A 24,580-nucleotide genomic window follows, 5' to 3' on the forward strand; every position below is an offset into this window, starting at 1 on the left:
TCGATGTGCACGCGATGGCTGTCAGCAGAAGAAGAGAGTTGATCGTATGATGTGTAGTCCTATATAGTAATAACCGCGGGCGTCTTCAAGCCTAGCGGTTACCTATGTATTCCTTGTTTCGTTTTGTGTTGTATTCGTTTCAGCGTTTCTTGTAAGCCAGGCGCAGCTGACTTGCTGACATGGTGTTGCCATGTTGTATTAAACGTTTAAATATAATATAATATATTGTGGCTCGTCCCACATTTTTTTTGTATTAATTTCGACAGCGCGTAGGCAATCAACAAATTCAATGAAAAACGAAATTGCAATTTATGCTCATAAAAACCGCTCACATGTGTGTTTTCATCTGCGCACTTCTGCGGTTTCCGGTGAGCAGTTGAGAGCAAAAATAGAATGGCAATTAATTAAAATTTCTCATATAACCAAACAATTGAGCTGAGTAAATAAATGTGCCATAAGTGGCGAGATAAGCAAGTGAATGAATGCATTTACGAGTGAATGGGATTACATTTATTGTACTACTTTTGTTTATGGGCATTCATGCCAACACTGATTGTTTGAACAATTTATGATTTTGTGGCATCAACGGAAATAAATATGCGACAATTGCTTGATTCACACAAACAGAAATTACTAATGACAACCAGATAGTAATTAAATTATTTTCAAGCACACTAATTAAACGTTTAAGCGTTAGCCGTAGCTTTAAACACAAAACACCTAAATATGTATGTGTGCATGGTATGTACCATTATCCTTCATGTGTGCATCCAACTAGCTATATGTCGGGTGCTTTTTCAGTGGTAGATAATTTCCTTGAGGAATGAATATTTGTCAAATAAGTTGTCAAAGTTACCACGTGTGCTTGGCATTTATGCTAAGCATATTTCGGCAAATTACCACTACGAAACTGACAACGTTGTAACCACTGAAAAATATCGATATTTATTGTCGTGACTTATGAATCCTCATGTAATAATTATCGATGCATTCAGTGCTGCGAGCTTGGAGAGAAGTGAGCGAAAAGTGCGGTAAAATAACTCGCAGCGATTTTCCATTTCGCTGTCTGAAGCTCGTAAGTAAGCAATATTGCCACAGTGGAAGTTCGTATATTCTTTCAAAGATTATCCCGGCTTACTTGCATTCAAAAAACGTTACTCTCTCTGAATGACAAAGACATCAGCTGCCGCACAGATTTGGTAGTTTCATTCCTTTTCCATAAAATAATTCCATGTTAAAATATTATAACTCAGCAAAGTCACCCTTTATTCACGTAGTTGGGTAGTGTCTGTGTAATAACTACGTTGGTGTTATCTAGTAATAATTGTGCATCACTTAATTGCATACATATTTCAATAGTTTTGTAAATTAATCCAATTGTGTTATTAAATATCATTCATAATAAATTGTTCATGTTAAAATCTGTTATTAACAGATATTCAGTTTACACTGCCGTCCCACACACACTCCGAATGCCGTCAAAGCAGCTTTACGAGTACATGCTTGGCGATGCTTTAAGGCTTTAATTAAATAAGGGAATGCTGCATATGCGCTCCGAAGTCCGAAGCTCTGAAGTTGCTCGATGATATATTGGTGTTCAAAAAATTATTTCGTATAAATCGTATATCTACAGTGCTATCAATCGCTTTGAAATTTATTAGAAATGCGAAAAGACTTTTTCGACTACCCAATATTTACTCAACTTGCTGCACAAAAACTCAACTTTGGTACGGCCTGTGTGTTACTGAAGATCTCAGAAGTTCTTTTTCGTAGTTTCCGATTAGCTGCAAAAGTTTCAGGTAGAATTCAGACTCACTGATTGGCGCTAAATAAACGTACACTAAATGGATAAATGTGTGGCGAACGCTAAGGCTGAGACAACCAGCTGGTGGTCGCGAAAACTTGAATAACATCCACACGTCGCCATTTTTATTAGCAAGCCGCCACAAAGACAAAACAAAAACACATTTATTTTCCTGTTTGATGTATCGACTTCGCTTCCATTATGTGTCATGTTGTTGTTATGTATACTGCGTGTCAGCGCATATACATATTTATGTAAATATTTATATATGCCACATTTTCAGACATGCTTCTTCGATTTTCCTCGCATGAACTGCATGTGTACTATATGTATTATCTCTTTTCTCTTAGTTCTATATTCTGCACACATCACACAAACACTTGTCAACAATAGTGTCTGCTTTTGTTACTGTTTGCTTTCTTAACATAAGGCAGCCATGACGCGTCCGTCGTGTCTCGATTTCTCATAAATCATCGGAAACAATCGCTTTGTGTGCTACGGAAGTGAAATAAATGATTTACCGCGAACAACAATGTGAAAGCAACTTAAGTGAAGTGCCTTCATCTTACAAATTTGCTGAATTATTTGACGAGATTCACGCAACATTTTCCGTTACAGCTTAAGATTCTTAGAGAGAGCTTAAGTATTATATTTAAGATAAGTTATCAAATTTCAATACTATTTTCAAATACAGTGTTCAGTATCAGAAGAAGTTTTCTTCTTAGCAATTATATATAAATGTATATATAATATTTTTTCACTTCTGAAAGTATTTTCGCCCTATATCATTACTTTGATTCTACTCTACTGACTTTATTGGTCGACTTTTCTGCCTTGGTCCTACTGCAGGCCAACACATAAGGAAATAATTTATTCTTTTTTCAATTTTTTTGATTCGTCAATTTCTGTTTCACTTGATATGGAAAGTTTATTGAGCTTCAACTTGATTTTTTATGTAGGGTTTTTTCTGAAATTCATCAGACATTACCTAAGAACAGAGAAATATTTTCCAAAATGGATAAAAATATATGAATATCAAAAACAAAAAAAAAAAAAAAAAAAAAAAAAAAAAAAAAAAAAAAAAAAAAAAAAAAAATCGCGGCTTTAACGAAAATATATCACGAAGAAAGTTAAATTAGCTTACTGATTTTTACGTTTTCATACACACTTATAAAAGCTACCTAAGTACATAGATAACGTATTGAATATTGTGCCGAGGCGGATACGTAACATCATAAGCCTTTTAAACTGAAAAAAAAAACAACAAAAAATTATATTTATTTGGAAAGATTAAAAACTATACTCTGAATTGTGGTGCGTTCACTCACTTAATGGTTAAAAATAGCCTAAATAGTAGTGAGCATACACATTTAATGCCTTGGCCAGCAGTATTGGCTGGTAATGACTTTGATTGTTTGCTCATTAGCGCAGCGGGAATTAAATATAACACCAAACAGCAGGCATATTCACAAGCTCACACTTAAGCTTTGCTTGCTGACATGTATTTTATTTAATCACTGCCAGCGTCGCAGCTGATAAACACGCACGCATATTGGTCTATTGAGAATATTTACTGATTTCGGCATTTTCGTAGCGCTTGTTACTGGCAAATTTCCTTTGTCCTTTTATACCCACACCCAGCTGCAGACACATATGCGAAATATACTACATATATGCTCGTCTAGTTGCAGTAAATATTACGCACACTTTAGTTTATTGTTCTTCTGCACTTTTGCTGCTTTTGTGTACTGAAGTATATGAGGGCCATACTTTTGTATTTCGGCGGCGATTGTTATTGTTCATGTTCAGCGCGTTGTTGTTGCCATAATGGTGACGACAAACACACCGTGCATAAAAGCGATTTTATTTTTCGGTTGCTTTTTCTTGTTTGTAAGGTTCAGTGAACTTAGTGAATGGTTTACCAAAGTGATGCCCACACACTCAAATGCCTGCGTGTTTGTATTTCTTCAACAAAGTATTTGCAATTAAAGTAAAACGTACATATTTGGCATGGCAAACGTTAAAAATATATACACTTTGTTTACAAATTTGCAATGTTTGAATCGCACATATAATAAAATAAAAAGGTAAGATATAGCTAAAAACTGTGTATATATATTGAAGACATGGGTTAAACTCAACATTTACGCCATATTAAAAAAAAAAACTGGCATATTTTACTTTCAAAGATGATAAATTGAGAACAGTTTGCTCTTCGTTTGAGATTTTGCTAGGGAAGTTCTCCTTGAAACAATATAATCAGACTAAGAAAATCATATCATTTTAAATAAGCATTTTTCTTCAAGGAAGATTCACCGATTATTGCGATTTTCCAACTTTACGCTAACATTTTTTTAAATAATGGGGCCAGCTTTTGCTTCCAAATAATCTTCAGTCAAGTCAACGGTTTCCAGCGGTAATTTTTTGAAATCTGAGAAAGAGAAAAATTAATTAAAAACCAGAAATGTCATATCAAATTTCTTTTCAAAGACACTTTGGAATTTCCATATACTGTAAGCTGAAATAATAGTTTCTAATTATTCAGAACAGATGTAAATTATGTGAGCATTCGAACTCGAAGTCAAATATAATCGTAAGCTCTGAAACTTATCTTTAAGAAATCCAATCAAGCAAATATGCAGAAGTTTAGCAAATATATCCACCTTTACATCTGCGTATCTCATTACTTCCGTCATTTAAGTTTCAGATAGCTCTCATTTATTTAACTTTAATTAGCGATCCTTGGAGAATGTTTGCACACAGAATCCGATTAGTTTACACCCACCCACTGATTTCGATTAATTAGTAGCCTTTTAAAGCCACACGAGCATAAACTCTCATGAGTTTCTATGACTACTTATTATGTTGAAGTTTACGGCAGTTACAGCGAAATGGACATAATTAAGGGCAAAATCATTGAATGTGTATTATGAGCAGATATATTGTATATGTATATTAGAGCTGGTCGATTTACAGCGAGCCAAAATATGCGGAAAATATTCTACGGATCATTATGAACAACTTTGCCTGAGAGGCTATGGGTCTAAAACCGGTTTCGAGCTAGTGATTTTGAAGGCGAAGTTTCTAGGGACGATAAAAATTTGTTCGTTAGTTTTTGTGATATCCGAATGAAATTTGATTCGTAGATGCACTTTGATATTTTATTGATAATTTGTGTGAGTCGGCCAGATTGGACAACTATATTACATATCTCCCATACAACCGGTTACTCATATTTTTTAAAATTTCTACGGACTTCCGTTGAATATTTCTCGTGTTAATGCAAAAATCGACCCGCTCTAATTTATATAAGTTAGGGTGTTCGTTATTTTCTCATTTTATTGTATTTTTGCAAATAAAATTTCAGTAAAATATAAGCAACATAGATAAACAAGCCCTTTATTTTGACTTTGAACTGTGTCTAACCAATTTTTCTTTTCCCATGTGTTTAACATGGCATTTTTTTGGTCTTTTGCATTAAGGAACTAAATGTACACCTTTGAATAAATCATATTTTAATGAAAAATTTTCCACATTTCAAAAAATTATTCATGATTTTTTTCATAAACACCTTCTTTTAGAAAGTATAAGCAGTTAAAGTTATACATCAAATGACCTCAGCATTTTTGAAAGTGTTGCTCATACGACAAGGTGTACTATATGAATTCAATGCATTTGATACATAATCTTAATTGCGTTTAACTTTAAAAGAAATGTTTGTATAAACACATCTTGCAGACCTCTTTTGTTAAGCAAAACCTTTTATGTTAGAGAACTACTCTGTCAAAGTTGTAGCTTTATTGGCTTTGGTGATCTAAATTAAATTGTAAAAGTTCCAAAAAAAAAAAAAGAAACTTTGTAAATATATCGGAAAAGTATATTTAGGCACCGTTTGAATTGAAAACAAAGAGCTATTTTTCCGTTGAATAATTTTCTAAGCGCTAAAACTATGGCTTTATGCGGTGTTTATTAAAAAGCAGTAAACTTGTGAAATAAGAAACTCCCTAATATGAATATACTCCTAAGCTTATTTGTGTGCTAATACCCTGATTTATTGGTTTATTATGCAATGCCAGTTCATATATCTTATGTATACGCACACATATGCAGCTGGTTCGGTTAGCAAATAAACTTAATTAAAATCTCATAGTTCGACCACAAAACCGATGCCACCATAATAACGCTGCTATCTGGTTGCTATTAGGATTATGTATATATGTGTTTAGATTGCAAATACACAGTCTTGCTGTATTAATCCCATGCTAATTGAGGCAAGTGCCTTCACACTTTTAGCAGGTAAAGAAGTAACTTAAGACTGTATTTAATAGTATAATAAGGTTCCAAAAAAGAGCTTTATCTACAAAAGAAAACCTGATATATCTTAAACTTTGGTTAAAATTTGAAATTGGTTTTGCTATAATTGCTTTCATAAAAAACTAAACGTATAACTAACAACAACCACAACTGTCTGTCCTATTTTTTTTAAATTTTGTGAGCATTTTAACAAATATAATTCAAATTTTCACTGCATCAAAATTTTCCAGTGTGTTATAAAAGAAATGTAACATTGGTTTTCCAAAAAATCAAGATGATTACAGAGAGAACCTAACCTGAAACTACCGCACAAATAGTTGCGAATGCAAATACAAATTTTTCATGGAACTAAATACAAACAACAACAAGCAATTTCAGTAATTCTAAGTAAATATACCGCCAAATGCCGTAACCAACATTCCATTGTAGCTGCTTTCGATGGAACTTCAGCCAAAACTGAAATTTTGAATTATTATACAACAAGAACTACAAGGTGAATTCCAAAGTAAACAGGACTTTTTGAATCTAGTGACCCCTGGTGGTGCCATCTATATGTCGACTGGTGTGTTAGCATCAGCTATCTTTATCGATAGTGAGAATTTCATGACATTTCGTTGATTTTAAGTGAAGTTATTGCGTTTTAAGTCTCAGTATGTTTGTGTTATCGGTGCGAAAGTGAGCTTCGAACAAAGAGCCAACATTAAATTTTGTTTTAAAATTGGTAAAACTTTTACCGGAACATTTCAATTGATAAAACAAGTCTATGGCGATAATTGTCTATCCCGTAACCGATTGTGCGAGTGGTTTCAGCGTTTTCAAAGTGGTCGTGTTAAGATACACGATGATCAACATGTGGGCCATTCAAAATCCGTGATCTCCGGAAATTCCATCGAAACTGTGCATGAATTCATCAAAAATCAGCCGAAATCATCATTGGAAATCATCAGTTTATGTAAATGGAATTGAACATCTCAAACGCATCGATTTATCGCATTTTGACCGAACATTTGGGCTTACGAAAGGTGTGTGCACGATTTGTTCCGCACAAATTAACAGACGAACAAAAATTACTCTCATCGATCGACGATTGTGACCGATTATTTGACCAAAAATCACGTTTTAACCATAAACCACTCCCCGTATTCACCTGATATGGCGCCGTGCGATTTCTTCATTTTCGGAAAAATGCAATTGTCGATTAAAGGAAAGCGTTATGCAGATGTAGAGGCCATTCAAAAGGCTTGCTCCGGCATGCTGGCGGCCAACGGGCTAAAACACCATACTTTTGGAATGTGCAAAAGCCTATATTGAAGCAGAAGGAGAAAATACAAAATATGAACTGAAATCCTTAAAATATCCTTTTAATCTTTATGCAAATAATGAGAACTGCTTCTGATGTAGCAATTAGCAAAACCACAATAAAATTTCTGAAAACTGCTGCAAAAATTAATTCATGCATAAGCGTGTGCCTCGTTTATTGGAAATACAGAGTTTAATCGCTTGAAAGTCATTAACTAATAAACGAGACAAATTTAGCTGTTCTTTTGCTCACATGTGAAAGCAATAAGCCTTGTTTCTTCTACCACAAAGGATTATACGAAATTTTGATAATTAATGCTTGGAAAAAAAAAATAAACCAAAACACTATCCAACATGTTGCAGGTTAATTCTGCTGTTCGAACAGATTCTCACTAGTATACATCTCGCAGAAGTAACAACAGAGAACCAGAAGGCAGCTTCACGCCATTCAATATAGTAGCAATTGCATCTTTTAAGAGTAATCGTAAGAAACTATTAACAACTCATAGATTTTTAGACAGATATTTCAACATACTGAAATTGGCAATTGAATTTAATTAAAATTCTGTATAAATTTTTTCTTATATTTCTTACTACAATTACTCCAAATCAATTTTTTATGTATTAAATATGTTCCAAGGTACTCTGCATATCAAATTTCAAACAGAAATTATGTTGCACAGTGCAAGCCAATTGTCTGCGTTATGCGCAGTTGGTGCAAAAGCACTGAAAAATAGTTTCTGTTTCTAAAATGCCAAGAATTTTCATTTACTGTATTTATAAATGTGCGGTTCAAGTGCTCAAATCCCTTGCCTCCTTACAACTTTACCTCTTTTACTAATATTTTCGACATCGTCTTCAACCGCTGCACCGCCAAACGCCTGGAAAATGCATGAGCATAAATATTTTCACTCCGCTTGCTAATCAAGAAAATGAAAATTAAGCTGTAATTTGGTTAGGTTTGCACTTTAGCAAATTGTTAAATTGGCGCATCGGCGGGGTGCGAGTATATGTGCTTGATATGTGTGCGCCTACAGGGCGTATAAGCAGCCAAAAAGCACAGGCGCAGATGCTGCCTATGCACATACATGTTTATGTAGATGTTTGCATGCATGAAAATGTAGCAGTGAAAGTATTTTCAAAAGCAAGCTGAAGTACTGTATATCCAAATGCTTGAGCACACACCCACAAAGTTCAGGTAACCCAATAGGGAATTCAGTTGCCAAAAACACCGTCGTGGCAAAATACTTGTAATAAAACCACAATCCAAAAGCTTGTGGACCCACATGCATTACAAGCATATATTTCCTACTTGGCCACATAATTGGTCTCCACGAGACTTCCTTGTAGCAGAGAATTATATATGTCCATATGTTATGATATCGCTGCTGAATCTGTACTTATATACAAGCACAACTGCAAGCAATTATGCGTTTTTGCAAGGGTGTAAAGTTTAGTGAGAAGTTAGCTAAGGCACATAGCTAACTTAATGAAGAATTTTGCTATGCCCGCAGGCTTCTTCCAACATGCAGTGTGTGCATATATGGCAGGGGTGCACATTGGCATAGTTCTCAGCCAACGATTTTGGCCGTATATTACTTTCATGAAAGTAGTGTTATTTAGTAATTGTTATTCATATGAAGCTGTGAAAGGTAATTTGTCCTTGACCTAGCCTCAATAGGCCTTCTTTTGTGAATTATTCCGGCCTAAGGATTTCTTTTGTTTTTGTGGATTTTTCAAGTTCGTTTTGCAAGGTGCGTTTGGATAGCCATTTTTAGATGAAGCATGGTTTGCAGGCAAGCATGCAATTCGTAATGTATTTTATGAAAGAATTGCCCTAATAACTCATTTTCAATCTTTATGTTTATTTTCAAAAATTTATTTACGAAAGAAATATTCTGCATTTTAATCAATATTCAATTCTCAAATAATTAAAAGGAATTTAGATTGCGCAGTCTATTACGAATTTTTTTTTTTTTATTTTTTTTTTTGCTGTCTGCCGTAAAGTCAATTACTATAAGGTATTACCATATGTATTAGTCCAGTTTTTAAATAGTTAGCTTTTCTGTAACCATCGTAAATTGCAGCTTAACTACAATAGTATATTTGTCAAATAGTTATAGTTCATAGTTACACCTGCTACTCATGTATCCACACATGTATATATAAAAAATAAATACATTCTATTTAAATCACATAATTTCACTTTAGGGAATGTGGCTCCATTACAACATCAATTTGATTCAAATTAAATTTTGTTGTTCCATTGCGACAATTGAACAAAGCCTTTATGTGACATCCCATGTGTATCGTTTAATTTCATTTTCCGTGAATGCCGCTACCTCCGCTCTGCGGCCTCACTGCAATCTATAATAATATTAATTTGATGTGCTTCACTCACACACTTGCATGGGTACAAATATATATGTGGCCATTTGACTTTGTAACGTCATTTATTTACTATTGCTTATTGCAGATGAAAATTGGGGTATGCCACTCGCCATAGCGGCAAACCTGCATGTGCCGTATAAAATTGAAATCGGCGACGACATACGTGATCTGCATGCACAGGATAAAATTGGTAGAGGTAAGTGCTGCGAGTCATTGACACATTTGGCATATAATTATAGAAAAGCTGGGCATACTTGTATGTGAATTAATTTTCAATTATTTAAAGTACTCATAAATATAATATTAAAAATAAGTATATCCATAAGTAGTTCAGGGAATCATGTGCATAAAAGAAAGTTGCTAGCGTTCAATCTATAAATATTGTGGTCTTTACCCTAATGTGGCTTCTACCGAAAACGACATATGCAACGGGTTTTTCAATAAGACCGCTACAAAAGTTTTTTGATTTGGGTTATCAACAAAATTCTGCTTTGTGAAAATACATTCGATGCCATTATGTATAAAACTCGATTACATCTGCATGGCCAGCATGGGCACGCTTGCAGAAGTCCACACGCTGAACCCTATTTTCAACGGGTTTCAAGTATTAATCGGCGATACTGCTGCAATGTAACGTTCGATATTCGTACGAAATTCATCAATCGTCACTGACTTGTTGGCATAGACCATGGACTTGATGTAGCCCTACAGGAAATAGTTTAGCAAAGTTAAACAGCACTACAAGAGGCCGCCAATTGACTAGGTTATTTTCATGATGAAATGGCAATCCTTACAGAAGAGCAAGAATAAATATGGCGTTGCTTGCTGTCCCGGTCTACTTTTGTAGCATCCTTATTGAAAACTCCGTTATATGTGATGTCTACATAAATATATGCATCGATTTATTAGCGCTGCCTGTTTTTATAACCACTATGTTTTCGCTGGTTTCACTAGTCGCTCGCTTTCTGTCAAATTTACAAGTCAAGTAAAATTATATGTGGCATTTATATCTTACGACGACTGCACTGATTCTTATCATCTGTGATGATTTCAAGCGAAAAATGTTCCGAGACGAGCTTCTTTATATTTCGCACAAAAAAAAAATGGTTTTATTCTTCGAAAGAGTATCTATTTAGATTCCGGCATATATTCTATATTGACTTCATAAACACAGGCTGGAAGAGTGAAAATAGTCTCTATTAATCGATTGCGGCAACCATGTCGTAGGGTAACTCTTTCAGAGAAAGCTTGTTTTGAGACCCGATCCACTCTCGGGCTAAAGGCTTTATAGAAAAAGTGTCATGCATTGTCGGCGATCTGTTTTTAAACTCGATGAGGACCATTTTGGTATTTCTTATAATTCACTGTTTTCGGAGAATATTTAAAATGTATACTACTCCCCACTTAAATAATTTATTACAGTTGAAAAACATAACTTAGCGAAAATTTTAAAAGCTGAAATTTTATGGAAAATATTTGTTATTAGAGTAAGGAATAAAATCAACTTAAAATATACACATTTATAACAACTTAAGTTCTAACACAAATCTCTATTTGATATACATCGCATGACTTCTTTAAGGCTATAATTTCAATTTATTGACTTATATAAAAGCTCATATCACACCTTCCTCTCTCTCTCTCTCTCTCTCTCTCTCTCTCTCTCCAAAACTGCATGCGTCAAATGACAGCCATTATCATCACGGCGGACATGAACGATGCCAGCACATTACATCTACTGACACAGTTGGTGGGCCTGCGACACACCAAAGTGCTGCTCATCGATGTGGTGGCCACGTCCTTTAATGCGGAAAATAATTTCTACAAGAATTTGGCGCGCATTAACGGCAGCGCCGAACTAATGTCCAATTTGCTGCTACTAACAGTACTGAGCGATAAGTACCGTTACTTCTTGAAGGTCGCCTTCGAAGACAACGGCATTGGATTGGTGCAGAATTTCCGACAAATGCGACGTTGGAAGGCGATGACAACCGACGGCAAGCGGGTTGGCGAAGCGAGCATACTCAATTGGCCAATGCACTTGGACAGCTCGGTCACGCGTGCGTTGCAGGAGCACGAAGAGGCCATGGCTGCTGAGACAAACGTAGGGCATAATGAGCACACTGCCACCACAACGAGCACAACAACTGTGCAGCCGACGCGTGACACTTTGGCGGCATTCGATGAGTGTCCACAGCTGAGTGGGCTGAATTTTGTCGAGATCTGTCCGAATATCGAAAATGTAACGGGACATTGCGTGCAGTTTTTACAACAAAATCACAACGACAATAATGCCACACGTAACGGCAAATTGTTGCAACAGCTGCGCACATTGCTGAAACAACTATGCCACATACATCCGGTCACCGGACATACCCGCGCCGAGCAAGCGCGCATTGCTAATTTGCGGAATTTCATAGACTTTTTTCATTTTTACGATTTTATAATTACAAATGTGCGACAACAGCTAGCGGCGCATACAACACAACCAAATCCCAGCAAAATAAACCAAGCGCATATGTCGACCGCAAAGCGAAATAAAAATCAAAACGGTAGTGCCGGCATCGCTGGTGGTAGGGATGACAATGACACGCCAGCTGGCGTTATCAGCGCGCAATTGCCCAAGTATGATTTCATTGTATTGGATGTGGTGCACGAAAATGCGACTGCCAACAATAATAACCACAATAATAACAACAATAGTAGCGTTACCACAAATGCGGCTATAGTTGACTTCAATGGTGGTGTCAATAGTGACACCAATGCAATGGCGGATGCGGAGTCAACAGCATCAATTGACTCAATCAAATGGCGTCCACTGTTGATTCTGGAGCAGCATGAAATCAATTCCAACACTTATATTACACATTCTGTACAGCCGGGCTACGACGAATGGCTGCTGGTGAGCACGGCACAGCTTTGGCAATGCGGCGCCATCTGCTGGACAATTGTGGCCATTTGCATTGGATTGCTTTTGATTATTGTGGCCGCAAGCGTGACTGCCGGCATAGCATTGAGGTAAGTGGCATATTCGTGCTTAAAGCATTCGTCAGTAATTTTATATGCCCATTTAGTTGAAATTAGCGAAATGTGTTTGGTTTTTTTAGTAGGTGCAAAGTGAAACCAATTAGTCGCATACATATGTTCTACTGATTGGTTACACTTGTATTGAGGTACCACATACCCACTTTGGAAACTGAAAAAAATAATTTTAATACAAAAAGCATTAGATTTTTTAAAGATTTTGTGTGTAAAATGCTTTGTCTTATAATAACTGTCATCGGTTCACCAAGCGTTGAGTGGTAGCACACAGTACCTTGCAATGAGTTTTTTCCAAGCATTGAGACGTCACAGAAGAGGTTCTATGGAATAGCCTTGATGTCTGGGGTGGCATGCTGCTTGGATTCCTTTCATCGACCTTTTCAGGCAAGGAAACACAACAAAGTCCGGGGGACCACATCTGAGCTGTAGGGCGGCTGCGGAAGCCTTTTGATGCCGGCCTTGGTTAGGTAGGTTATCGTGTTGCAACTCAAAATCGGCTGCGATGTCTTTTCGGACGCGATTGACTCTTCGTTTAAGTCTCTTGAGGATTTCCACATAAAACTTGGCGTTGACGGTTTGTCCAGAAGGAACAAATTCATAGTGAACGATGTCTTTGATGTCAAAAAAGACAATCAGCATCGTTTTCACTTTAGACTTGCCCATTCTTCCGATCTCCATCAGCTACCTCTTCCCGGCCCTCCAATAAGTAATTGTGTCACCAAAACATACCACTTTTTGCTAAAGCAACATCTGAGTAAGCCTGCTTGATCACATCAAACGTCTCTGTCGCTGACTTTCGACTTGAGTTTAATCGTGTACCTATGCTCTAACAAACGCTGCAATTCGGTTTGCGCCACTCACAGTAGCACGTCGCGCAAAAATGTTTGTCCTGACTCTACAACTACTCGGAGACAACTGACTAGCCGATCGTTCGTTAGGTAGGAACATTCCGTAGTACAGTCTCGGCGGAAGGATATTAGTCCTATTACTTTCCGGACACACCATATACTGCTTGCAAACACAAGCGATGTAAAGGAATATGTCATGAATATTTTCTGGGCAGATTTTCTGAGGTACACAAGCGTCCAATATCCTGATCAGATAACCTCAGATCTTCCATCTTCAAAGTAGAAATAAATAACAACAAACTTTTGGCTGAAGACTATGTGAAAACTCCTACGAAGGCTCTCAGTTATCCAGTTTTCCTTTTTCCGCCATGCATAGTATATATTTGTTATCATTAGTTAGTGTCAAACTGTAGACAATATGTTCCATTGAGAAGCTTTTGTCTTTAACAACTTACGTCTACAAGTAATTGATTATGACGTATTTATTGTGGTCTAGCACAAACCTAATCCGACTGCTTCGCTCGAATTCGCTGGCATTTAACCAAATTAAAGAATTAGTGAATAAAACCCAATTACGGCCACTAAGCCATTACGGTTGTGGCAAATACATAAATAAAATATTAACAGTGCGAAGCTGAGTAATTACTCTAACGAGCATTCGGTCACCATAGTGAATGGATGAAAGCGCTAAGCAAACGCTGTGGGCATAAATACTATTTGCTATAGCAACCAGCTGGAATTGAAGGTCATAAAAGTCACCAAGGCATTACCAATTAATTGTATCATATTAATAAGCGTATTTCAGCTCAGACATGCACAGTCATCAAAGTTCGAGAGTTGACTTAGTTCTTTACTACTCTACACATCTCAGCCACATAAGCGAACTTTTGGTTTGGTTCAGCCTCCAAAGGTGCATTTTATAAATGAAAAAAAAAAAAATTTTGCTTTCTGATGTGGTTCCAGCTGAAATAGGAGTGTGAAACGTCCTTTCTATGACTGCTTACTCCTTTTTTTTTATTTTATTATTAAGGACTGTCCCGTAAAAAATTTACCCTTTTATTTCTTAAGATTATGGCGTAACTGTTTATGGCATTAGTCTCAATGGGGACTTGTTTTTTCTCTATAATCTGACGATTAACAAAATGTATAACATTTGGTGTCAACACTGCAAACTATTAAGATGTCTAGCAATCAATAAAGAGTGCGCGAATTGGTTTTGTCCACTTACCTGGAAAATCCAAAATTAAAATATTCAGTTATAGCTAAAAAAAACTGGAGCATCGGAAAGTACTATTAAAAGGGTTGTTTCGAATTACAAAAAGGGTGTACCCACTATACGAAAAAAAGGTTCAGGTAGAAAAGCAGGTGCAGAAGSAAATTTGGCAAAAAGAGTGAAGGAAGTTTTTAAGCAGAATCCCAACACTTCAGTACGAGATGTTGCTGTTAAAGCAGGTACCTCTAAAAGTACTGTACAAAGGATAAAGAGTGATAGTAAGCTAAAGCCATATAGAGTTCAAAGAGTGCCAGATCGTTCCGATGAAAGCAATTGGTTGCTCAAAAACGAGCTCGAAATTTGTATGAAGGATTTGTAAAAGCCCAATATCGGCTTCCTGTTGAGCGTACAGCTCTTACAGGAGAGAGGACTGCCAAGCATATAAAAATTTAAATTAAACAGTTCGTACAAAATTATTTCGATCAATGCGAAAGAAGACTCATATATGTACGTAAAATTATTTTTACGGATTAAAAAGAGTGGGCATATCCAATCTAATACTTTCACTTATGCCACAAACTTGTGTCTAAGGTTTTAAGCACTTCCGGGGCCTCTACAAATAATGCTCTAAAACAATCCATCGAAACAGAAAAAATAGTAAAAATGTTCTTTGTTGACTAACAGTTAATTGTAGACGCGAAAATGTTGTAAAATTGGTATTATGGACACATTACGGTTTTCTCACATATTATTTTATATGCAACAAAACATGTATCCGCACACAACCCTTCAGAGAGCGCCGCATGAAGCTTTAAAAATTGTACCAATCAAATTAAATTAAGCTCTATATATAACCGCATTCAGCATTTTGTATGTATGGGTGTAGATGCATGTGCCTGTGTTGGCACATGTGCACATCTGCAGTAAGTATTTGTAAATACGCCACGCGTGGTGCACGCATGCACGCGACACACGCGCGCACTTGCGCCCACATGGGTATAGTGAAATGTGCAAACTTTCGGATTTTATTAGCGTAAAAATGCCACGAGTATACGCACTGCACTGAAATTGGCAGTAAAACTTTGTTTAATCGCCACAAAAATGAATATTTAGTGCGATTTCAGTGGGGAAAGTTCAAGTTTGCGGCTTTCCAGCGCAATTCAATGCAATTCCCTAAATATTACGCGGAATAAAAATGACATGAAATAATTTTTTTTTTATATTACAACTAATTGTTTAACGGTATATAAATACAGGAAAGCGTATGGGAATACATCTATTGTACCTACGGCAGTTATTGAACTGCTTTACTAGTGTAACACATCTAAAAAATGAAGTTCTAACATGAACTTTTTCTAACTTGTCTAAAATAGAAACATCTTCTGTAAATATACATATATCGCTTTGAAATACTGAACAGCTTGGCTAAATGTAAAATATCAAATTCACCAAAGTTCTTTCCATAGTTCCAATTTATTTGACAAATATATCTGTGTTTTTTTTCTGAAGTACGCGCAGTTCTTTGGCCATATAAAAAAAAAAAAATAGATAAACATACTATAAAATATTGGCTGGAGCATCGATTTCTAGATAGATTGTTTGGTAGAAGGCGAGGGAAAAGACTATATTCGTGAAGAAATTGGCGGTGATAGAGCCGTTCAGGCTCAGAATCTGGGTACTTAGATGATTGTGAGCCTCAGTACCGTGGAATCCCCACAAACTTTGATTTCTTTCCAAAGTTCTTAGATTACCATGTCGCCAAGTTTTGCTCTGACTAACGCTTTCTGCTTAGATACCTTCCAGGGATGCATAGGAGAGAAAGGCTGAATATCTTACCGGATACCAGTTGTATTAGCTGTTTGGAAAAAGATGAGCTAAAACCAACTAAACTTCTTCCTATTATAATAGCACGCTTTTGTGAGATCAAGGCAAAAATACATTGGATGTCATAATTTTAGGCATCCGGTGGAAATTACGAAAAAAGGAATAAAACATTTAAGCATATTTGTGATAGCTTCAGGGCGGTTTCATCGATGGTTAGCTGACATCCAACTACAGATATGTTTCGTATGACTTCACAAAAGACTATACATAACAGTCTATGTGCGATCCCCCGCCTAGCTAAGGTATCAGTCATGTAAATTAACCTAACATAAACTAACACACAGAGCGACAAATATCTAGAAATCGATGCGTTTTCACCAATCTGTTATCTTATCTACCTGTATGCCAATTAACTTCAGTTTGCTCTTTACAAATTGGAAATGTACCTGAAGTCAACTAGTAAGACAAGTAGTGTCTCTATGATTACTCACATTTATATATATATAGATATATGTATATATGGACTTTAAGCAACACACACAACCACAACTAACCATAAAACGATGCTATTAAGTGGTCACTGCTCATTTGCCAGCGTCTTAATTTTAATGTTTAGCCGACGCTCTTTAAACACGCTAATAACAGTTTATTTGGATCAATTACTACCGCAATCCACCGAACTAAGCGAAACTACGAAATCAAGCAGCAAACGCTAGTGGCATGTATACCAGCTATTTAGCTATTCCGCTGCTATTTAATTGTGTAAGAGGCAATGAAACAACTTCACTTACATTTTGATCAGCTACAGACACTATCATAAATATGCGGCAGACACCGTTAAATGATACACAAAGCCATAAAAGGACCACTAAGCGATAACAAACTTGTACATAATGAGAGGCGAGCCAGTGGCACGGAGTCAAGTGGCACGTATCCTAATAAGGTATAAAAAAGAGACAAAGCAAATCAAAAAAGTGGCTCGCAAACAAGCAAAGTTTAGCGCCAAACTATACACACACATTTACGCGTATGCGTGTTAGTGGTGCGGTGGCGTTGTGGCGTTGTGGCGTCGCACACAGCGAGAGCAAGCAGGCCAAGCAGCCGAGTTAATGACTAATCTGCTACTTGGCTTCACTGAAGAGGGTCTACCACACTGAAATATTATGGCTGCGCGTGAAACTTTAGCACAGTTCATTAATATAATTCCGCAGCTTTAACTACAGCTTGCTGTTTGCTTCTTTTTCTTTTTTTTTTTGTGCATTTTACAACATGAAAGTTAATGTTACACAGCACTCAAACGCACACCAGCACGCGAGCATCATTGCAAATGGCAGGTTAATACATAAACGCAAACTCTCGAATGCAACATTCAATGGCTCAGCGCTCGCATTCGCGCCATACCCTCAAGTTGATGGCAGTTATTTTTAAGACATTTTAGTTTAAGCTCAAAGTGGAGATTTTGTTGGCTATCACGTTAGCATAATATTTTCGGTTGTAATTACTAATGAAAGGAGAGCAAAAATTATCAAGTTATAATTATCCAATTATTTTTATACTTGCAGGAATTACTTTTTGCGTAAGCGCCTCTCAAAAGGACCCAACAAAATTGTACTCTCCGCCGATGACTTTGTCTTTCCAGTTGACTCACGTAGGGTAAGTAAAAATTGTATTCATCATGTTGATGGTAAGTTGAGTAACTTGCCAAATCGGTCTTAATCAAGAACTTTCAGAAATCTATTTGTTCACAAACACCGTATGTGCCATTTAAGTATCCTTTCAAATTATTTATGTTGTCAAAGTACTTCCTTTACTATGCTGTTATTGAGTCAAGTATTCAATGCGAGTGAATTTGTATGCTCTCTCTCTCTTTCCCATTTAGGTCGATGAGGGCATCGAAGCTATGCTTTGCTGCTGGCTGCAACAACTACAAGAGTTCGGTGGCCCCGAAGTCGACAAGCCCGATTTGCTCAAAGGCTCAATTGGTTCGCTAAAAAATCTTGGCCTAATCATACCGGGCGCCGGCACAGCCACCGCTGCTGGAGGCGCAGCAGCAGCGAATGGCGGTAAAGGTACATCCGGTACAAATAGCTTAGCGCGACATAATCCCGCGCTGCTAGACATGCGTGCACGCTACAATGGCGATTTGGTGCAACTGAAAGAGATACCCTTGAACGGCTCAACTGAATTGAAGGCCAAGGCAATGGACCTGTTGGTGATAGCGCACGGCATGCGACACGAGAACATTAACCCCTTAATTGGTGAGTAATAAATACTTTTTGCTGTCTCATGTTTAATTAAAACTTTTTTTGAGAACTTTTCTTTTGTAACGTAATCTTTTGTGCTACCATCCGCCTCTTACTAGGTTGGTTATCCGATCCGAATCGCACAGCCATGGTGTTCGATTATTGTTCGCGCGGTTCGCTGCAGGATGTGCTCATCATGGACGAAATCAAATTGGATTGGAGTTTTCGGCTCAGTTTGTTGACGGATTTGGTGCGCGGCATGCGCTACTTACACGCCTCATCGCTGCGCGTGCATGGCACATTAACGTCGCGCAATTGTGTTGTGGACGCGCGTTGGGTACTAAAAATAACCGATTATGGTCTGCCATCGTTCTATGAGGCACAGAATCTGCTGCCACCCACCCGCACCGCTAAGGAACTATTGTGGACAGCACCGGAATTGCTACGTTCAATGAAAACTCATCATCATCACCATGGTCGCGTGCTGGGCACACAAATGGGTGACGTCTATTCCTTCGGCATCATCATGCAGGAGGTGGTGGTACGCGGGGAGCCCTACTGTATGTTGTCGCTATCGCCAGACGAAATAATAGCGAAGATTAAAAAGCCACCGCCACTGATACGGCCATCTGTATCGAAGGGAGCGGCACCGCCAGAGGCCATCAACATTATGCGTCAGTGCTGGGCTGAACAGCCGGAAATGCGGCCCGACTTTAATTCGTAAGTACAACGCAAACACTTTATTTATCTACTGCTTTCATAACTCGCTGGTAATGAGTGGTGAGGCATGCCTATAAATACACTTTGTGGACATTCTGCATATAGTATATTGATTTTATGCTATGTTTCATTCTTCTTTTCATTTACTTGGCGCTTCGCCTTCACCTTATTGCCGCGCTGACGCATTATTTTACCTGCCGGCTGGTGATGACACCCTTAACGATGTGCTATGCATAATTCGCGCCATTTGCTGTAATAATTTATCAGCGTTTATGAACGCTTCAAAATGCTCAATCACGGACGCAAGGTGAACTTCGTAGACACAATGTTTCAAATGCTGGAAAAGTATTCGAACAATTTGGAGGAGCTGATACGTGAGCGCACAGATCAGCTGGACATTGAGAGGAAAAAAACTGAACAGTTATTAAATCGCATGTTGCCAAGGTAAGAAAATCAAAAGTAAGCAAAACTTCCTGAAGAAAGAGTAAAAATCTAGTTTGGGTAATGCTGTTGTTGAAGTTATGGTAAATACTCGAAAAATATTTTTGAGGAATGCTACTTTGAAAGGATATCAAAGCCAATGGCTTAAACTAATGGAAAATAATAATCACAAGTCAATAAGTTATCAGCTATATTCACGCCTCTTTTTCGCTGCCTTGCCTTGGATATTCAATAAAATAAATTTTTCTCTTTTCACCTGCAGTTCGGTGGCGGAAAAATTGAAAATGGGCTTGGCCGTTGAACCAGAAGAATTCTCCGATGTTACAATCTATTTTAGCGACATCGTTGGTTTTACAACGATTGCGGCCCACTGTAGTCCCGTACAGGTTGTGGACTTGCTGAATGATCTCTACACCATTTTCGATGCCACGATCAACGCCTACAATGTATACAAGGTAGGTGAAAATGAAAATACTTATATTCGCAAAAATATGTAGAGATGTATTTCATGACTTTGACTTGCGGTAGGTGGAAACCATTGGTGATGCTTACATGGTTGTTAGTGGCTTGCCGGTGAAAATACCCGATCATGCGGAACAAATAGCCACAATGGCATTGGATCTACTACATCAAAGTGGGCGGTTCAATGTGAAACATTTACCCGGTGTACCGTTGCAATTACGCATAGGCTTGCATACGGGTCCCTGCTGTGCAGGCGTCGTAGGGTTAACAATGCCACGTTACTGTCTCTTCGGCGATACGGTGAATACAGCGTCACGTATGGAATCCACAGGTAAGGACTTTGCTTTTAAATTACAACGTGATACTAGTATGTGTTATAACGCTTATTATTATAATTATTATTATTATTATTATTTTTTTTTGCGCTGAAGGTTCCTCTTGGCGCATACACATGTCGCAGGAGACACGTGATCGCTTGGAAGCACGCGGCGGCTATACGATAGAACAGCGCGGATTAATTGAGATAAAGGGAAAGGGGATGATGAACACTTTTTGGCTGTTGGGAAAAAAAGGTTTTGATAAACCGTTACCTGCGCCACCGCCGATCGGGTGAGGCTATCCTTCTTATATATTATGAAGAATACCATTTATTTAAAATATCTTTCTAAATTTGTAAATGCTTACTCAGTGAATCCCATGGGTGAGTGTTGTGAGCCAAATACAAATAAATATATTGTTAACCCTTTTCCATATAGCACATTTACTAATTCTGTTTTTTGACACCTTTTGTATTGTTTTCAGTCTCGATGAGTCACTCATCCGCAACTCGATCACACTCAAAGCACAAGCGAACAAATCACGTAACAGCACCAATCCATCCTCAAGTCAATCCTCCTCGCTGGCTGGCGAATCTGTCGAAGTCAAAGTAGAGATAACGCCACCCACCAATGCGGATGTTTGCTCGTCCAATGTGCCGAACTCGTACTCGTTGGACTCCACCTCTACGAACACGATCAGTCCGAATGTCACCTTATGTCCGGATTTCCCCGCGAAGACACCTAACACCAGCCCACAATCGCGCAAAATATCTGAACTCTCACCTGACAACTTACTCACGCCAGGCACTTTCAATCGTCTGCCGAGCTCGGCAGGTGGTTCTTCATCCCGTCTCTATAAAAAAATCGAAGAGATGATGGATCTTAGTTCCCCGTACAATCATTACAAATGTCTCAGTCCCAGCGAGAGTAATCTCACACAATTCTACGATGGTAAATACTTGTATAGCGGTGGTGGTATTTGTAGCGCCGTCGGCGGTGGTAGTGGCTCTGGCGGCGGTAGCGTACACAGCAGTAGCGTTAAATTCGACTCGAAACCCGGATCAAGTCGTCTATTGCGTCGGCAATTCAGTCTCGATCGCGATGATACGCTATCCAAATCGGAACATCATCATCACCATCAGCATCACCAAAGCTCTTTGCAGGGTTCATTTGCTTTGACGCTGATGAATAAGTCCTCAATGTTGGAAATACCTATACTACATGAAACCTCGCGTAGTCCGAAAGGCACATTGACACGTGCACACAAACAGAATTCCACTTCGATCACGCAAGATCTAGAGAAAATCGAGGAAATACCGCTTTCGCCTGCATCCTCACAGCATCACAGTAGCTTGGACAGTAATCTGAATCGCAGTCCACCCTCCACGGTAGAGGCACAAACACCGCCAACAAGTGCGACATTAGCGGCTACATTGCTGTCAGCGCCTACCTCGCCAGCGCCATCGCGCACTTTAAACGGCGTCGGTTATAATATGAGCGGCGGCGTCGGCGCTGTAACAGAGAGTCCCACCACCGATGCCTCGACGGCAACCACCACGGCTTCAGTTAACTCAAACAATACGACTCCTGGTGAGGAGAGTGGAATTCGACGCAATGAACTGACATTGAATGTAGAGACTTTACTTAGCAGGTAGGACACAGTTTAAGGCGTTCACAGTTGAACGTCTGTGTAAGACTGGTTGTGTGACTCGTATGGAATACGAGTCGGACCATAAGCAGATAGTGTTAAGCAGTTAAAACGCTTATGCTTTGGATAGCGCTTTGAGCACTTTTTTATTTCAATATTCACTATTTTCTAACGTCGAAATTAGATTTCTTGTTAACTTGTAAGATTCCTCAGTTCCGAACGCCTAAACCATAATCGCTGTCTTTTCACTGACGGTTTAGGTATGTTGTTGTAGATGAAAACTTAAGTTCCATGCAGTACAAATCTGTTAGAATCCATAAGGAATGTGATCTTTACTAAGTATGATATTTTCGATCGAAAGTTGTTAGTTAAGATATAGGCAATTGTAGTGGTTTGTATGGGAACTTTATATCTATGCAAGTAAGTTCCTGTAAGAGGAGCGGTATCAAATCTTTTTTTAGTGTGCCATATATAAATCACTTAATGGATCGAGACATCTTATATTGGACTTATAGAAGTTTATTTAATAACGCAGGCCATTTCTAAAGGAATTTTCCAATAATGGAGTGCTTCCAGAGAATAAGGTGGTACTTTTCGTTCACTCCAATAGAGGTTCCAGGGGAAAATATTTATATAAACACGTACAGAACGAAGGGAATCGCTACACATTTCAATAAGAAGGTGAAATATTTCAAATATATTCCTCGAGTAGTTTTCAGAAAGTTTCCGAAAAGTATCAGAAAACTGGTTAGAAATCAAATGTTCAATCGTCTGAGCTCTGACATAACTCAACTTAAATATTGTATCAGCACTCGTAACGTACAGCCAGACTAACTGTCAGTCATTGAAAGTGAACTGAGGCGTCGTAAACGAAGCTGTTAATTATAAGTGTACGAGTTCACAGAGCTTATTTCATTTATGGGAATAAGCAGAGCTCGAAAAATAACTTTTATTCGGTTCGAGGTGATTATTTTGGTGATCGTCAACAATCACTCGTTGCTGGTCTTGCCTTTAATATCTGCTCTGTGTTGCTAGTGAGAGACGTGGATGAATTATGTGTCTTAGAAAGTGTGTAGTCGAACCTATATATTATTATTTTTTGGTTAACTTTTTATATATTTTCTGAAATATTCGTAAGAATTAGCTTTTTTTGTTTTTTGGTTTGGGAGGAATTCTGAAACTAACTGTTATTTTTAAGGATTTTGAAGTCTTTCAAGAGCGAGCATGAGTCTAGAGTAACTGGAGTACCACTTTGGTGAAGAATGGGCTTGTTAGCTCTGTAATCAGTGGTCCTTGTTTCTCACTCTTCCGTAAGAAGCATAGAAGCAACTGCTTCTCTTGAGCTTATTGCTGTATTTTCTATTTTTATATAAAGACCTTTATTGTGATTAATAGCTTGTATTAGTAAAGAGAAGTCAAAAGTCGTATAAGTTGTATATTCAGTGCTTGAAAAATATTCTTGCACAGAGTTTAAAGATTTATGGTTGTTTTTGAATGTTTTTAAGGAAGTAGAACAAATTTTGTGAAAATTTCGACTTGAACGTTTATTTTTAAGAGACAATCGTTGTTACTACATAAACCTAGTAATTGTAATGTAATTTGTAGTTGTATAAATATAAAGTGTAGTCTGAATACTTAGAAAACCAGCAATTATATAAAATATTAAGTATATACATATACGATGCATATAGACATATACAAGTACATTCCTTAATATGCATACATATATAAGAAAAATGTGAACAGTACATAGATATATATATATATGCAAACAATATAAGCTGATAAATATATATAATGATCTATATATTGTACGAAGCATGGTAATTGTTGCTAACTAAGGTGAAAACTCGTATTGAAGTACAACAGTTGCTAATTTTGCAGCGTTTGGGGCGTGTTATATAGCTTTTGAGAATGCAATGCCAAAGATGTAACTGGAAATACCTAAGACGGTACAAACTTACTAGATAATGAAAACAGAAACTTAKTTACAAACAAACAAACAATATCAAAC

The 24,580-nt window shown here is 37.6% G+C and overlaps 1 protein-coding gene across 1 annotated transcript in view; it reads left to right on the plus strand.

The window, feature by feature from the left end:
- The window catches only part of LOC108973427, a 56,732-nt gene extending 32,518 nt beyond the window's left edge, over positions 1-24,214 (plus strand). Inside the window, exons 4-14 of the mRNA XM_018940685.1 lie at positions 9,894-10,004; positions 11,500-12,826; positions 18,298-18,388; positions 18,615-18,993; positions 19,098-19,698; positions 19,966-20,142; positions 20,402-20,594; positions 20,668-20,932; positions 21,033-21,210; positions 21,290-21,301; positions 21,403-24,214. Of these exons, the coding sequence (XP_018796230.1) occupies positions 9,894-10,004; positions 11,500-12,826; positions 18,298-18,388; positions 18,615-18,993; positions 19,098-19,698; positions 19,966-20,142; positions 20,402-20,594; positions 20,668-20,932; positions 21,033-21,210; positions 21,290-21,301; positions 21,403-22,573 (4,505 nt within the window). The 3' untranslated portion in view covers positions 22,574-24,214. The remainder of the gene's footprint in view (positions 1-9,893; positions 10,005-11,499; positions 12,827-18,297; positions 18,389-18,614; positions 18,994-19,097; positions 19,699-19,965; positions 20,143-20,401; positions 20,595-20,667; positions 20,933-21,032; positions 21,211-21,289; positions 21,302-21,402) is intronic.
- The last annotated feature ends 366 nt before the right edge of the window (positions 24,215-24,580 follow it).

Source organism: Bactrocera latifrons, unplaced genomic scaffold (genome assembly GCF_001853355.1).
Source record: "Bactrocera latifrons isolate USDA-ARS-PBARC rearing strain unplaced genomic scaffold, ASM185335v1 scaffold_48, whole genome shotgun sequence".
NCBI classification, from domain to species: Eukaryota; Metazoa; Arthropoda; class Insecta; order Diptera; family Tephritidae; genus Bactrocera; species Bactrocera latifrons.